This window comes from Scomber japonicus, chromosome 5, assembly GCF_027409825.1.
Source record: "Scomber japonicus isolate fScoJap1 chromosome 5, fScoJap1.pri, whole genome shotgun sequence".
Taxonomy (NCBI): Eukaryota; Metazoa; Chordata; class Actinopteri; order Scombriformes; family Scombridae; genus Scomber; species Scomber japonicus.
The window spans coordinates 19,225,257-19,240,820 of record NC_070582.1 but is presented as its reverse complement, the minus strand read 5'-3'; the positions used below and the strand labels follow the sequence as shown (position 1 = coordinate 19,240,820).

Genomic DNA, 15,564 nt, shown 5'->3' with positions numbered 1-15,564 from the left:
TAGCAGGTTAGTAAACACATGGATTTCTAAATTCTGAATGTAAAGCACAAGGTGAGAAATTATCTTTCAACATATTTCTGTTCTCTGCTGCCCTCTACAGGAGAGTCTATAGAAGCTAAAAAATGGACACAGCTGCTGGGGTTTAATGGCAACAATAATTAATATACAGGTATGTGATGTGATATCATAGAAAATACAATTCAAAATCCAAAGTCTAACTGCAAACACATCTCATGTCTGTAGGATAAAGGATGTCTGAGCATTTGATTTCAAAGTGACAAAGGTTCCAACTGAGTTGAATCAAATTTTTCCAATTACAAAATTTGTTTGTAATTTATATATAATCGCTGGAACACACTACAAAACAGTAAAGTAGTAGCATACATCTGCTGAATGAGGTGCACCATTTGTGCTAGAAAAAACATTACAATTTCAAAGTAAATGGTTCCAAAAGGTCCAAAAAAGAGACAAGTAAGGCTATGTAAGAGAATGCAGTGAGTGAGTAATATACATACTATATCTAACTTAATCATCATTTGAATAGTTTTAATGTTGATCAGAGAAAAAAAAACATCTGATTGTTCTGACACATGTTTAAAAAGACACAAAGGAAAAAAAGTTTTCTGGACAATTTTCACACCCATGCATTGCATGTTGGGAAGTATGTACAAATAAGCTTATGCTGTTTCTAAATAACTTAATTTGAAGGAGGGGTATGCATGTTTATGTCAGGGCAGGCCAGTGTCAGTAATCAGCAGATTGGAAGAACTATGTGTCTGCGGTTTTGCAACTATCATTGCTGAATATTGCCCTTAACAGGGATAGAACTCAGAACCTTGGAATTTGAAAGGGACACTTAAGTGTCAACATCTTTAATCACTGAACTAATACTAATACCAAATTGTGCCCTCCAAAAAATCAGGTCAAAGTTTCTACAGTTTCATAAAATGGGTATGTAAGCAAAGTGACAGAGGCTTTTATAGTACTTAATGATTTTGGGCTGCACAAGACACAAATCTCTGGATGAATGGATGTTTCCAAACTAAATCTGGCCAAGTGCAAGTGACTCGCAAGTTGATCTAGAAAAACTTCAAACTGATGTCATACTGTTACTCTCACAGTTGAATGGAAGATTATATCAAGTCTGAATCATTTCAAATAACAAAAAAAGACAATTATGTGATTAGAATTACAAGGCCTTCACTGCCCTCAGTAAAGCTAAGAGGGGTTTAGCATTTTTAGCTTCCAGAGTTAAAGAGAGGTCGATAATAATTCCCAATCATGAAATTACTTACATTGACTACATGTGCCTAAAAGAGGACATTTTGATGACTGACATGCAAGTATATTTACTGACATGTTTTGCAGTGTTGGTCATTTCTCATTGTCAATTCCCTATGTGCAACAGAAACCCCATTAAAAATTACCATTGTAACATGACATGAGTTGAGAGAGAAATTGTTTCACTATTTGTGTACATGTGGCATTACGAGAAGAACTCTCATTCTTATAGGAAAAGGTCATTGGTCATTATCATGGGTAAAAAAATCTGCATTTAGATACATGCATTTTTTGGAATGGACTTTTTTTCTAAGCATAAGCCCAAATCACATTTACTTACACTCAAAATGGTTTTATATTTCAACTGTATTGCTTTAAATCTATTTGTACTTAAAATGTAAGTTTAACCCTTCTCTGTTGTCTCCAAGTCTCCAACAGATTTCTCAAAAGAAAAGAAATTGAAAAGAAGTTGAAAAGAACATCAAACTGGGTCCACTTACATAAATACATTAGAATTTATTTGACATACATGGAAAGTCAACACCATAACCTCATCCGCATTACATGACATCTTAATTTTCAATCAGTCAGACGAGCACTTCTCCTTATTACATCAATTCCAACAACGCAAAAGAACAAACAAATGAGAAGATATAGGCTTTATACGGCCAGAATATACCAGTCACTGTAAGTGTCTATGGGCGATGGACACACCCTCACTGTTGTGATCCTGATGGCAAATTACACCATTGAAACTCACAGACTGAAATAAATATAAACAAAACATCTTAAATAGGTCCTTGTCTTGCCCTGAGCTCTTCTAACAGCCTTTCTGACATCAGTTTGAATCAGACTACTACCAGGAAGTGTCTATCACACACACACACACCTGCTTCACAGTACTATGCTTCGAGTTGGACGGCTCTGTCGTACCAAGCTTTAAGGCCACCATGTTATTATGAATTCTCTGAACCTGGTTTTATCGGTGCATGATGTGTGTGTATATCTGTGCATGTACACAGTTAGTATTCCTGTTACCAAAGATCATAAAGGGGGTCACTGGTTAAAGGGGTCTTCGGTGGAAAGTCTCGAGGGTCTGGTCTCTCCCCTCACTCTCATTGACGTCACCATTGCTCTAGCTCCACACCAGTGCTTTCGAATGGGATGAGTTGAGCTGCATGTTTTCGTAGTTCTCTCCATTTCCCTAAAACCAGAAACAAATATTAATTTTGTAATAGTTTATAAAGTTCACTTAAAAGCAAAACCTTTTACAGTAATGGGATTTGTTTTCAGTTACAGTAAAATTATGCTGTGACTCTCACCTTCGATGCTATGGCTTTGAGTTTGCCAAGTAGAGAAGGTTTCGTGTACACAACTTCATCCTCCATGTCTCCCTCGTTCTCTCCCTCCATTACAGCACAGCTGTCAGCTCCTGGCATCTCACACTCCTTGTTGGCAGACATCACCAACCGGGAGTACTTATATTCCAACCTAGCAGAGAGACAAAAGATACAAAAACACTGCAGGAAAATACAAGACAAATAATGATGTCCACATGAATAATGATAAAACTGTGATGTAACAAGAGAAGTATGGCAGGAGGGATGAGATCAAACAGGAGTTTGAAGTAAAGCCAAAGAAAGAGGATGGGAGTGGAAGAAAAGAGGGGAAAAAAGAGGGGAAAAAATAGGGAAATTAGTAAGGAAAGCACGACAAAGAGGGGGACAACAGGGAGTAGGGAGGAAGGAAAGAAGAAAGACATAAAAGGAATAACAGAAAGAGGATAAAGAGGGAATAGAAGAAGGAACCAGTAGAGGAAAAGAATGGGAAAAGAGATGGACAGGAAGAAACAAGAGGGAGAGAGGAAGAAAGGAGTCAAGAAGAAAATAAATGGTACCGTTTGTTCTTTTTCCAAAAGTAGCAGGTGAGGGAGACAAGCAGCACTGCTGTGAAAGCTCCCAGCCCCGCACCAAGCCGTACCCAGAACTCCATACCCTCACATGGCATGGTTTTCTTTTCAGGCAAGGACACACCTCCCATACACAGCTTCGGTTCAGTCCACACATACAGCATTTCCTGAGGATGAACACACACACATACACACAGCATTAAAACAAGAATGTAGAAGATACACAGAAAATTGCATATATGAATTGCACATAAAGTGCAGTCTGTTTAAGTGGGTACAACTGTACACCCTGTTTACAAGTCTTGGGGAGTACTGCTGCTTATGTGAAATAAGTTGCACAGGACTTGTGTGACAGAGGCAGCCGCACAAAATCTGGGAAAACCTGGCTTGGGGCTATTGACTACAAGTTTAAAAATGAAAGAAATCTGTGTGTGTGAAGTTTGAAAGAAGTGAGGTTACCAGACCAGACCACTGTTGCCCGCTCTTCATCTCTGCTTGAGGCTAGGTCTCTAGGCCAGAGCTTCCCAACCTTTTCCAACTCAGGGCCCACTTGAAAATCTCAAAAATGTTCGCGGCCCACCTCCAACCCAATAAACATAACAGAGGCCAAATAATGCGTTATCAGTAGGGTTGCAAAGGGGTGGAATATTTCCGGAAAGTTTCCAGTAAATTTCCATGGGAAGTTAAGCTGGGGAATTTTGGAAATATTCCATATTGGAAACTTTCCATGGGAATTAAGGGAATTATGGGATTTTATGGCAACTGAGGGTAATTTAGTGGAAAGGCATCATCATTTGATTAATTGGATAAAAAAAGTCCACCCCTTCATTAAAAAACAGATTTTAAATTGACGATGAAAAAAGGTACACAAACAATGTCGCTTGATGTCCCTGAGCTGTTGAAGTTATATTAAATACAATTATTTACAATTTAATATTAAAAAAAACAACTAAAATGTTATTATTCTTAATGGTTTCACATACAACAATGTGTCTGTGAAGCTACACATCCCTGACGGGATCTGTGCATGTGATGGAGGAATGCACAGTGCATGTAGGGGGCGTGGTCTCAGATAGCATAGATATTCAACTGTACTGCATAATATCTGGTTGTTTTAGTCAGGATTATGCTAAAATATTATTTTACACAACTATATTTAAGTTCCCTAATAAGAACATACCTTCAGTTTAGTAAATTCCCAGTTTATTCCCGTTAATTCCCATGGAAAGTCCCTAGTTATCAGACCACTTTTTTATTTTGATGAGAAATATGGAACATGCAGGAAGCTCCACAGTGCAGGGAGCACTTGTTGAAGTACAATGTTAAACCTACAGCAGTGTTTCCCCTAGAAATTTTTGTAGCAGCTGTGCTGTGTGTTGGTAACCTAGCAACACTAGGGGGGTCCGGGGGTATGCTACCCCGGAAGAACATTTTTGAAAAATAATAGGGCTGCAACTAACGATTATTTTGATAATCGATTAATCAGTTGATTATTTTCGATGAATCGGATAAAAAAAATATATATTTTTTTAATTTCACCCTTCATTCAAAAACAAAACATTATTTCAAATTGACAATGCAAACAACATGTTGCTGCTTGCACATCCCTGAGTTGTTAAAGTAATATTAAATTATAAATAATAATTTAAACAAAACAACTAAATGTTAATGTTTAATAGCTTTAACAAAATAACATACACATGTATGCTACACAAAAAGAGGTATTTTCTGTTGTTCAATCGACCTGAGCTGTTGGAACAATAAATAAAAGATAAATAATAATAATGGTTTATTTTTTTTAGTAACCAGTTTTACTTTTTCCATCATTAGGCTACCATACAAACTATGTGCGCTAGATTCCCCTGCTGCTCTCCTCCTCTACTACTGCTGACTGAGTTCTGAGCAGGTAGAAGCTGATAGTTCACTAACTATAACCAGGGAGTACACTACAACAAGGTTAATGATCCACACAGTGACATTATATCATTGATATGACGCGCAAAAGCGATAGAAAACCGATCGTTGTATGTGCGCGTGCATACGTGCGCACGCGCGCTTCGTGCCGACCTCGGCAGGATGCAGCACACAAAAATCATACTATTTTGAAAATGATTTGACGGCCCGCAGGTTGGAAATGACTGCTCTAGGCTATGTTTGTAGCTACTAGCATCTTGAGTGAACAGAGTAGTGCTGCTCTGTGGGTAATGAGGGCACCAGGTTTTGAAAAGAAAGGAGGAACGTTTGGTGATATCTCTGGTTCTGCTGTTCTGCTGTTTGACAAATAGGTGCAATTCTCAACCAGTGGATTCCTATTTTTAAGTATTTCAGTGATGATTTTTTTTCATTGCTTTTGCTGTGGCCCATAACACTGGAATTGAAGTGAAACAAAGACTGTTAAAAGTGCAGACTTTTAGATTTAACAGTGTTCAGATCCATATGATAGGCATTCAAGCCCTTCTTACCCTCAGGCAGTATGTATAAAAATAATTTCAACACATTTCATGGAATATAAGTGTTAGTTATACGTCAACAATTTCATTTTATTGTTTCATTTCATATCCAATTTGCTGCATGAAGGAGAAAAAAAATACACAACTGTTCCAGTACTTATGGACTAAACTCTACATAAACACACACACCTGGTGTCCTCCCTTGCAGGCTCCCTCTATCCAATGGTAATCCCTCTCTGTGCATGTAGGACAGGCTCCTGAGCTCTCCCATAAGAAATGAAAGGTGCAGCCATCACACGTTCCTGCTGGGCACTGACTGCAATGGCAAAACACAGACTTCACCACATCACAGCATGGATAAATGTTACATGTGATGATCTAACTGAAACTGACTATGGGGGAATACAACACAGGTACTCAGAGAAGCAGAGATAGAGACAGTGTTGGGAAAGTTCACTGTCTACATGAACTAGTTCAGTTCATAGTTCAAAATTTTGAACTAAGTTTATAGTTCCAAAAATGAACTAGTTCATAGTTCTTTTTTTTTCAATATGTTGCTGCGAGCTATTATTTTTTTAAATTATTGTCACAGCCCATATAGAACCACAGACAGCAATTAGTTTTAACACTGAAACTATGCATCAGATTTCAAAATTGTTTTAAGTAATCATACGAAGATGCCATATTAATGGTCTGAGGAAGTGCTGCTGCTGCCTTCATTTGTTTTTGCCTCCATGCTTCGCATTTTGATGGTGGTGTGACTCTGTGGTTGCTGGTGTTGCCAGATTGGGTGTTTTTTCCGCTACATATTAAGACCTGTTTACGGCGTGTTTTAGTGCGGAAGGCTCTATGGAAATCTGGCACTCTCTTGAACGAGGTTAAACTGTGAGAGAGCGCCGTTCACAAACGCCAGAATGAACACATTCACAATAACGTTCATCAGGCAGAAATACAGTACGTTCAGTTCACATTCGCACAAAATATGAACAAGTTCATGAACAATCGTTCATTGAAGGCGTTCAGGCACAACACTGGATAGAGATGTACCTGGGCACTGAGAGCTCCCCTTTAGTGCTCTTCTCTGGGTTACAGCGAAGTGTCACCACTGCGCTTCGACCTGACTCACAAGACGCGGTCGCCTCCAAGGACCTTACCAGCAAAAAAACAAAAGCAAGAAAGACAGATCTTTAGAGTGCAAAAAAAAATGTCATGACTAAGAAAAAAATAATGAAAATGTTGGAGGTACCGGTAGTAGAAGTTGACATCAGGGACATTCTTGGAGGTCTGGGGGAACAGCTCTGTTCTTGCCCTTATTCCATCAAGTGTATTTTCTACTGTTGCTCCTGTTAATATCATACAAAGGAAAGTTGGATTAAAGTGCGTACATACAATTCATGTTTTTAATATTCTTAATACAAAACAATAATAATTTAAAGACCAAGCATGGTCAATGGCATGGCATGACCCCAAAAGAACTTGACATTATGCAATTGTTTTAGCAATGACAGCAGTATAAAACATACCTAATTCACCCACACTTCTGCATCTGAAGTTGTCACACTCACCAAGAAATGTCTCAGCCAAGTTAATGGACTGCGAGGAGAGTGCTGTGTGGAAGCCTCGTCCACTAGCTGGGATTATTGTTGACTGACAGATGAAGGTCTTGACAGCACTAGCTCCTTCGCCTTTCTCTCTCTGAGAGTCGGTGATGGATAGGTCTGTTACGTTGTCTATGCATACTGCCAAGTGATCCTGAAATTAAAAAAAGAGAGCAAATGGTTAAGGCGTTACATTCAGACTGTATACACAAATGTTTGAAAAGGCAGAATGTCCTGCATGTGTGCATTTCCATCTTTTCACCTGTCCTCCACACAGGCTGATATTGAACTGGTGGTAGTACTTGGTTCCTTTGGAGGTGAAGCTTGGACCGTTCATCAGTAACCCTACAGACCCAAGGGGGCTGAAGTCATAAGTCAGAGTGACATTGCCGTCTGTGTGGGTGAAGTGACAGTCACTGTAACATAAACTGTGATCCTGGAAAAAACAAAAGTACATATACATGGTTGTGTCTTAAGTAATACGTTTTAATGAAAAAGAATGATAAGAGTGGCTACCAACCTTGTCGCTGTTGCTGGCTGGTCCACAGGGTCTGCAGGCATCTAGACCTGGTGTGGCGTGAGAGATGAGGTGTGTGTTTTGAGGACACTCCATACACTGGCTGGTGCGTGAGTCTATGTAATGTCCAGGTGGACACGGCACACACATAGAGCTGGACGGCTGGGTGCTGAGGGCACAAGCTCGGCATTCAGACGACACTCCATCTACAGCGTTACTCACTGATATGGAGTAGATTCGTGCCACATCATTAACATATCGACGCACCTGGGGATGAGAGGCACACAAAAGGTACCAAATGAACTAGACTTCTGTTGCTACCTAAATCACAGTTACCACCAGTGATCTTCTTTGTAATGAATACTGCTTTAGTGCAGTCTCACTATGATAAAAAAGCCACTTCAAAGTGATATCTTCAAGCCATTTTAACCAGCTTATTTTCACATGCAGTAGTAGAGACTTTTCTGCATGTTACAGAGTTGCAATGATTAGTCCATTAATCCATCAAACGATCAAAAGAATATTAATCCACATTTTTTAAAAATATATATTTTCTGCATAACAATTAATCAAAAAATAAGAAAATTACTTGATTGTGACAATCTTTGTTGTAGTCCAAAGGAAACAATAACTTATCCGACAACAAAGTGGTGGAGACATGCTGGAAACTTTGATGAGACAAAGTGAGTCATGCAAACATCCATAATGAATGATTACTTTCTTGACAGGTCAGGTCCAGAACTAAAATATTCCAAATGTGTTGTTTTCTATGAGACACACAGCAGGGGTATTTGTTGGTGTAAGTACAATTCTAATAAAAAGCCCTGGATTTATTAACTCAAGCATTAACTCCATGAAATATGCAGTTCCCTGGAACATACATTTAGCAAAACAGGTTAATCAAAAAAGCAAGTAGATGATTCACGCTTCACCTCTGCCACTGCCACTGCCGATAAGGTTGGATGTATCAGAAATGGATGCTATGCACATCAAAACATATTTTCTACAGTGGTCATGCATTATATGCAAGATACTGATTGAGGGCAGTGATAACTATTCCATTTTATGTGGTTTAAACAGAACCTTTGAACTGATTTTGAATACCAAACAAAATTGAGTGTTCAGTGTACCTAGTGTGGAGATGATTCACAAGGCTGAAAGAGGATGATAAGGCTGTTTTTCAAAGCTTTCCTGTTTCTTGACTTAAGACAACAAGCATAACAATGTTTTATATAACCCTATTCTGCATGCAACCATGGAATTTATTTCTTTATTGTAAAATCTAATTAAGCAAAGTAGGACAACTGATATTTTAAAAAATCCACAGAAATGATAATAGTATGCATGCCCAAACATTTGATAAAAGTACTCATACTCACATCTGAAGGTTGGTTAGTCCTCTGGAAAGCCCATGTGTAGGAAAGGGAGGCGTTCTTTGTCATGATATGCGTGTAGGACTGTCTTGTTTTGGTTTTCTCCCATGACTCCACCACTGTGGTACTCTTCCTGTTTACATCCTAAAAGACACATTCAACAAACACCTCTATAGTAATGTATATAGCAGAAAACGTATATTAGATTGTCAGTTGTTCTCACCATCATAAAGTAGAGCTCACAGTCAGCTGTGCACAAAGTTTCAAATTCAAATGTGATGCGTCCAAACTCTGTCCCTGAGTGGCTTGACATTGACGTAGGGAGCCTGATGTAGGATGTAAACAGAAAAGAGGGGTATTAGACACAGAAGAAAGAAACAGACACCTCACTGACAAGAGTGATGGAGACTGTACTCACTTGAAGCCAGGAACATGGATGTTGAGGATGAGGTAATCATTATCCGAGCTTCCTGCTCCAGTTTGGATATGATCACCAGCCGCCTCCCAGCCTAACGGACAGAACAAATTCATATTACACAACCATTTTCAAGAAATAGAAACATTAAGAGAGCATTATTTGTTTTCTTGCAGAGACATAAATGAGAAGATCTGCTCTCATGTCCCTACTCATGTCCCTACAGTAAATATGAAGCTACAGCCAGGTTAGCTTAGCTTAGCATAAAGTCTGGAAACAGGAGGCCATCTCTACAACACTTTACAAAAACCGAAGTGATATGAATGGCATGTTCCCATTTTATGGGGGATTATGTGGTGGATGGGCACACTAACTTGAGTCTTGACATTACTGTGAAGTTGCCAGGCATCAAAGACTCTAGGAAGTCACTGCATCAGGTAAACAATTGGACTTTTTCCCCCATAAAACCAAAACATTGACTTTGTTACCTTTTGTTACAGCCAGGCTAACGTTAAGTGAGTCCCCATTTCCAGCCTTTGCGCTAAGCTGAGCTTGCCAGTTAGCTAAGGTAACCCCTTGCTGTTAGTAGCTTAATTTGCCATACCAATAATATACCAATATGAGAGTATCAAACTCCTCATCTAACGTTAAGAAATATTTCCCAAAAAGCCAAATTATTCCTTTAATAGAGGTATAAAAAGAGACAAAGATAAAGGTAAAAATCCATGTTGTAGCTCTAATGAACATACTGCATAGTGTCATCTTTTCAGAAACACCCACCGTTCATACTGTCACATTTGGAGTTGCCCACATTGAAACAGGAGGTCTTCATGTTTGCAGGAAGAACATTCCACCATTTATACTCGTAACCCAAGGTGGGCTCAGTGCCAGCTGGACACGGCTTACATGCTGGGGGATGGACACGGTACACAATTAGGAAACCACGCAGAGAAAAGACAAAAGTAACTGAATAAAAATGGCAGGGGGGAATACAAGATGAATCAAGAGAATTGTCAGTACGTTTCATCCCATCAGAATAGGTCCCAGGTGGACAGGGTGAGCAGGTGGCTGTGTCATTGTTATAGAAACCGGGGTTACAGGGGGGGCAGGGTTCTCGTTCTCCACTTGGAGGCAACGTCTCTGCTCCAGTCACACCCTCAAGACAGATCTTTGGCTCCATCCACTTATATATTTCCTGGGTCTGAAATGATGCAGAAAATGGAAAGTGATGGAAAAAAGCAGAAACTGTGATTACAGAATGAGATTCCCTCAGGATGTTTAATCTAAATGGCGGCCTCTTTTTTGTCCTCACCTTTCCCTCATGATCACAAGCTGTGTGGATCTGGAAGTAGTCTTTCCTGGAACATGGAGGTCTTTCCTTACACACATCTGATCCGTCAGCTTGAAAAACAAATTGAGACAAAAATAAAATCACATTCCTGAAAGAAGCAATCAAATAAAAGAGAAAAAAAATTTAGGATACATTTTATTATTTACCTAGTATCCCAGAAACAGTACTTTAATACCGTAATACTTTAAACTCGCTCTCTCTCCTCTGCACTCGCCTTCTTTCTCTCTCAACCCAACTGGTCAAGGCAGATGGCTGCCCACCTAGAGCCCCGTTCTACTTGAGGGTTCTTCCTGTTAAAGAGGAGTTTTTAATTGCCGCTGCTGGCAAGTGCTTGCTCTTGCATGGGAGAGTGTTGGATCTCTTTAAACTAAAGACTATGGTCTATACTTACTCTATGTGAAAAGTGCCTTGTGATAACTTCTGTTGTGATATTGGTGCTATATAAATAATACTGAATTAAAATGTAATTGATCTGAAATGTATAATAACTCAAAAGATATAGCAAAGCACTTCACCTAAAACATATTAAGTTAATCATTAAAAACACAAATCAACATGGAATGGAGTCCTATTCAGCTGAAATACAGTTTGTAAGGATTGTTTAAGCAAGAGCCTGCTAAAAGCATAACAGCGAGGGATCATACAAAATGCAGAGGTGTACTGAATTAAATATGTAATAGGTTCTATATAGTCTAGCCTTTGTCCAGGCACTTCTCTGTATCATCAGTTACACTGAAGAGGACATGCATTCACATCATATAATAAGATTTCATCTCATCTCACTATGTTAGGTTAAAACATGGACATATACCACATTTCTACAATTATGAACATCTACTATTATGTGCTTACTAGGAGGGGCCGGCCCTTCTTCTTAAAACGAGAACATTGACAAGTTTATATATGGAAATGTATTCAAGAAAAACCCTGGTGAAAAATACAACAAAACAATTAGGGAGCATACTACTTTTACTCATAGAAGTGAGCATATTAGTAAACAAATTGAAAAGAAAAAAAAGCTCCCAGCTGAACTAACAAGCATGTTTCTTCTTCTAAAGTTTGAAGAAGCCGTCTAATGTGGCCAAAAATAGAACAAGCTCCCGTTCCATCCTTTCAGTGTGTTGTGTGCTTCTGTGAGCAGCACTGATAACAATTAGGCTACACTGAATACTGCAATGCAGTCTTGTTATGTTGTTCCAAAGATTCCATGTAGACTTGAAAATGGCAAATGTGTCTTTTTCTGCCTGTTTGTACCTGCATAGTGAGTGGTGGTGTTACAAGGGGTGCAGGAGCTGGCACCATGGCTAGAAAAGGTGTCCCGAGGACAGGATTCACACGTGGAGGAGCCTGGGACACGGCTGAATGTTCCCGGCTTACATGGGAAACATTCTGAAGTATAGGCAACTCCTATTAGAAATACAATGGCAAGAAAAAAAGAGAATGAAGGAGAATTAATCTTTGACTAGTATATTGATTTGTCAATGATTAGACAGAAAGGAGGAAGAAAAGATTGAAATAAGTCACCAACCTTCTATCTGGACATTTTTCAGCAAAACAGGCTTGACCACTTTGCTCCCCATCAGAACACCACCAGTCCTCCAATACAGGATGTTGGTACCAGATTTCAGGTTCACCTTGAATACACAGAATTTCATGAATCATCAGTTAAGCAAACACCTACAGTGTGGTAGTTTCAAGAGAAAAAACCTGGTTTGATTAAATAAGAGGTTATCTGAAATGCTGGATCTGAAGAGTTGAGACTTTCATTACAATAAAATTTTAATATATATATATATACACACACACACACAGATGATAAATAAAGCGAACTTGATGCTATGCGAATTAAATTGCTAAATATCATTAGTAATCTAATACTGTACCTATCAAGTACCTATCTAGCTTGCTGAAAACCATAAAAATAGTACAATGCTTTAGCTTGCATAAATGCTTATTCATTAAAACTTAACCTTAAGCTAATTTTTAAAAACTAGTATATGCTCTCAAGTATGTCCACACTGTATTAAAGCTCCTCCCAACATAATAGCTGATGTTTTTGCCCATAATACAGGACTGAACTATGTACAGCACTCATTTCATCATGTCTGGAAAATTACTGGAGACAATTATAAGTGATGGCAACCTCTCCCTGCGTACTAACAGGCTTCCTGCTTGTATCCACCCATTTCTTGCAGCTCAGCCTAAGTGAAACACATTTATGTTGGCAGAACAAAGCCAGCAGGCAAAGATCTGTCCTTCCTTCCTGGCTATTGTTGATCTTAAAGGCATGCAACTCTTACCATATGGGTTGCCCATTCACCATGATTGGTGAGCTTGAGCCACTTCGTATCCGCAGTCTGATCCATCTCCTGACATTGATCATTCTGGATCTACAACACACACAGATGATCAGCATCCGTAAACAGAAATACCTTTTAAGTTAGTGTTAAATAAACTAAAGCCAACTGGTCGAGGCAGATGGCCGCCCACTTTGAGCCTGGTTCTGCCTGAGGTTTCTTCCTGTTAAAAGGGGGTTTGTTCTTGCCACTGTTGCCAAGTGCTTGCTCATGTGGGAATGTTGGGTCTCTTTAAAATGAAAACCTGAAGAGTTCGGTTTAGAACCTGCTCTATGTGTAAAGTGCCTTGAGATGACTTTGTTGTGATTTGGTGCTATACAAAGAAATATTGATTGATTGACTGAGCTGATGAATGTGTGATACTCACAAAGAATTCAAATAACAGGTTGTTGTCTGGATACTGGTACTCAAAGCTGACAGATCCCTGCTTCTTAAGGTGGACGGCATAGATGAGAGAGACCGTGCATTCATCCCTGTTCGACTCCAGGTAGTTTCCCTGAGGCACCCAGGAAGAGCTGCGGTGAAAAGAACACATTTTAAAAACTAGCTCACAACCTTACTTTCAGTTTCTGTTGTGTCTTACTTGCACACCTGTTGCAGGTGAGGCTATCATCTCCACGGGGACTGTTCTCTAGGGAGGTTGCCAGGCTACTGAATCCAGTAGGCATAGAATCCCATTGGTCAAAGCGGATGCCGCTGCCAAGGGAGTAGCTTCCCGCTGCACACCGAGTACACTCCTGAGCCGACATCTCCAGGAATTCCCCAGCCTCACATGAAAAGGCTGAGGGACACAGAAGTGCAAAATGAAAAACAAGAATATAATGACAAATAAGCCATTTTCATAACTCTCTTCATATTTTGCTACAAAACTCATACACAATATGAAATGACACAGCCTGAAGAAGAAACGGTCATGCAAATCAGTATTATGTAGCCACAATGATCGAGGATCATAATCCTTACATCCTGTTACACACTGTGTCTGCTCTGCACTTTTCCCACTGAGCCTTCTTCATTTGACAGTGTGTTGACAGTGTCAGCTTTTCCCCATACCTGATCTGGTCTAATGCCATTATGATCCTCTCACACTATGACTCTTGGCATTTGGCATTTGATCATGGTGCAGAGATAGTATCTTATCAAATGTAAGATAGTTTGCACAGTTGTTATGAGGAAACAGGTGTCTGGTGAATTTCGCATGACTTTGAACAGGAAGAAGGAAACAGAAAATGTGAATAAATCAATTTTAAAAACTAACAAAAGGGTTAGTTACTTTTCCATGCCTGCTTAATGGTGAACATTTTATTCGGACAGAACTATGCAACATGAAGATACAAACAGGCAATGTGGAAGTCACATACTTCAGTAAAGTGAACCTTTCTTGGGACCAGCTGTGTTGCCTCATAATGATCCATAATCATAATAAGAATAGTTTCCATGTCCATGTCCATGTTTTTATATGTTAAACAACTATGTTAGGAAACACTAGCAGGCCATAAACATTCAGAGAGGCGACGCCTGTGCACCTTATTCTGCAAGTGACATTTCTATCCACACACACAGATTTCACTGGTGATAATCTCAATTGAGTCATTAGTGCAGCAGCGCTGTGACGGTGCAGGGCAAACCTGTTCCAGAGAGGTCTAACAAAACAAACTAGTTTGCCCACTTTGTAGAAGAATTAGTGTGCTTTTACACAATTGTGATGTGTCTTCCTGGTTCCATCATGATAAGACACTACCAATCTGTGGGTACCCCCTCATGACTCCGTATGCACTCCCTATGACTCACCTTTGACTTAGATCCGTTTCCATGGCAACATATTAGCACTTTTATAATTAGTTACTGAATAAATGTATCCTTTCCAAGACATTAACAATGAAAATCTGCTGTCCTCATATTCTCATATTCTAATAGTTTATACCTAACAAACTGGTTGTCTGCATTCTTGAGAAACACCAACATCTTTCACCAGTTACTTTACCTCATATCACAAACAATCATTGTGAACCACAACCTGTTCAATCAATGATGTGACTTATCAAGAAAGTGAGGAGACATAGTTTTATTATTTACAAATTATGTACATATATTTTTTTCTCCTTTGTTTTTTACTTTGTTTTGTTTGTCTGTTCTCAGTCTTTATGTCACTGCAATTTGTATACCACTATACTTGTCTTACTTATACCTTACATGCAATGCATATTGTTAAACAGCAATTGTGTGGGACAGGAGCTGTGAGCCAGGAGAGGGAATGAAGGGAGGGAAAGGGTGGGTCATTGGTTTGTTTGAAAATTGAAAATTAAAAAAAGA

At 39.2% G+C, this 15,564-nt stretch overlaps 1 protein-coding gene across 3 annotated transcripts; it reads right to left on the bottom strand.

Moving 5' to 3' along the window:
* Window positions 1–2,318: 2,318 nt before the first annotated feature.
* elapor2a (endosome-lysosome associated apoptosis and autophagy regulator family member 2a) lies at window positions 2,319–14,024 on the bottom strand. Of its 3 annotated transcripts, none has more exons than XM_053318849.1 (20): window positions 13,843–14,024; window positions 13,619–13,766; window positions 13,195–13,284; window positions 12,423–12,528; window positions 12,149–12,301; window positions 10,856–10,944; window positions 10,564–10,744; window positions 10,324–10,452; window positions 9,547–9,637; window positions 9,352–9,454; window positions 9,135–9,272; window positions 7,759–8,022; window positions 7,485–7,674; window positions 7,206–7,379; window positions 6,887–6,983; window positions 6,688–6,789; window positions 5,830–5,956; window positions 3,179–3,357; window positions 2,598–2,772; window positions 2,319–2,485 (listed from the first exon to the last, which is right to left on the bottom strand). In XM_053318849.1, the coding sequence occupies exons 1-20, from the start codon at window positions 13,998–14,000 to the stop codon at window positions 2,417–2,419; spliced, it is 2,763 nt and encodes a 920-aa protein (XP_053174824.1). In that variant the 5' UTR covers window positions 14,001–14,024; the 3' UTR covers window positions 2,319–2,416. The 3 variants fall into 3 exon arrangements, with proteins under 3 accessions (XP_053174824.1, XP_053174823.1, XP_053174822.1); XM_053318848.1 differs by having other exon boundaries at window positions 7,206–7,392; window positions 7,501–7,674; XM_053318847.1 differs by having other exon boundaries at window positions 2,604–2,772; window positions 7,206–7,392; window positions 7,501–7,674.
* Window positions 14,025–15,564: the final 1,540 nt, after the last annotated feature.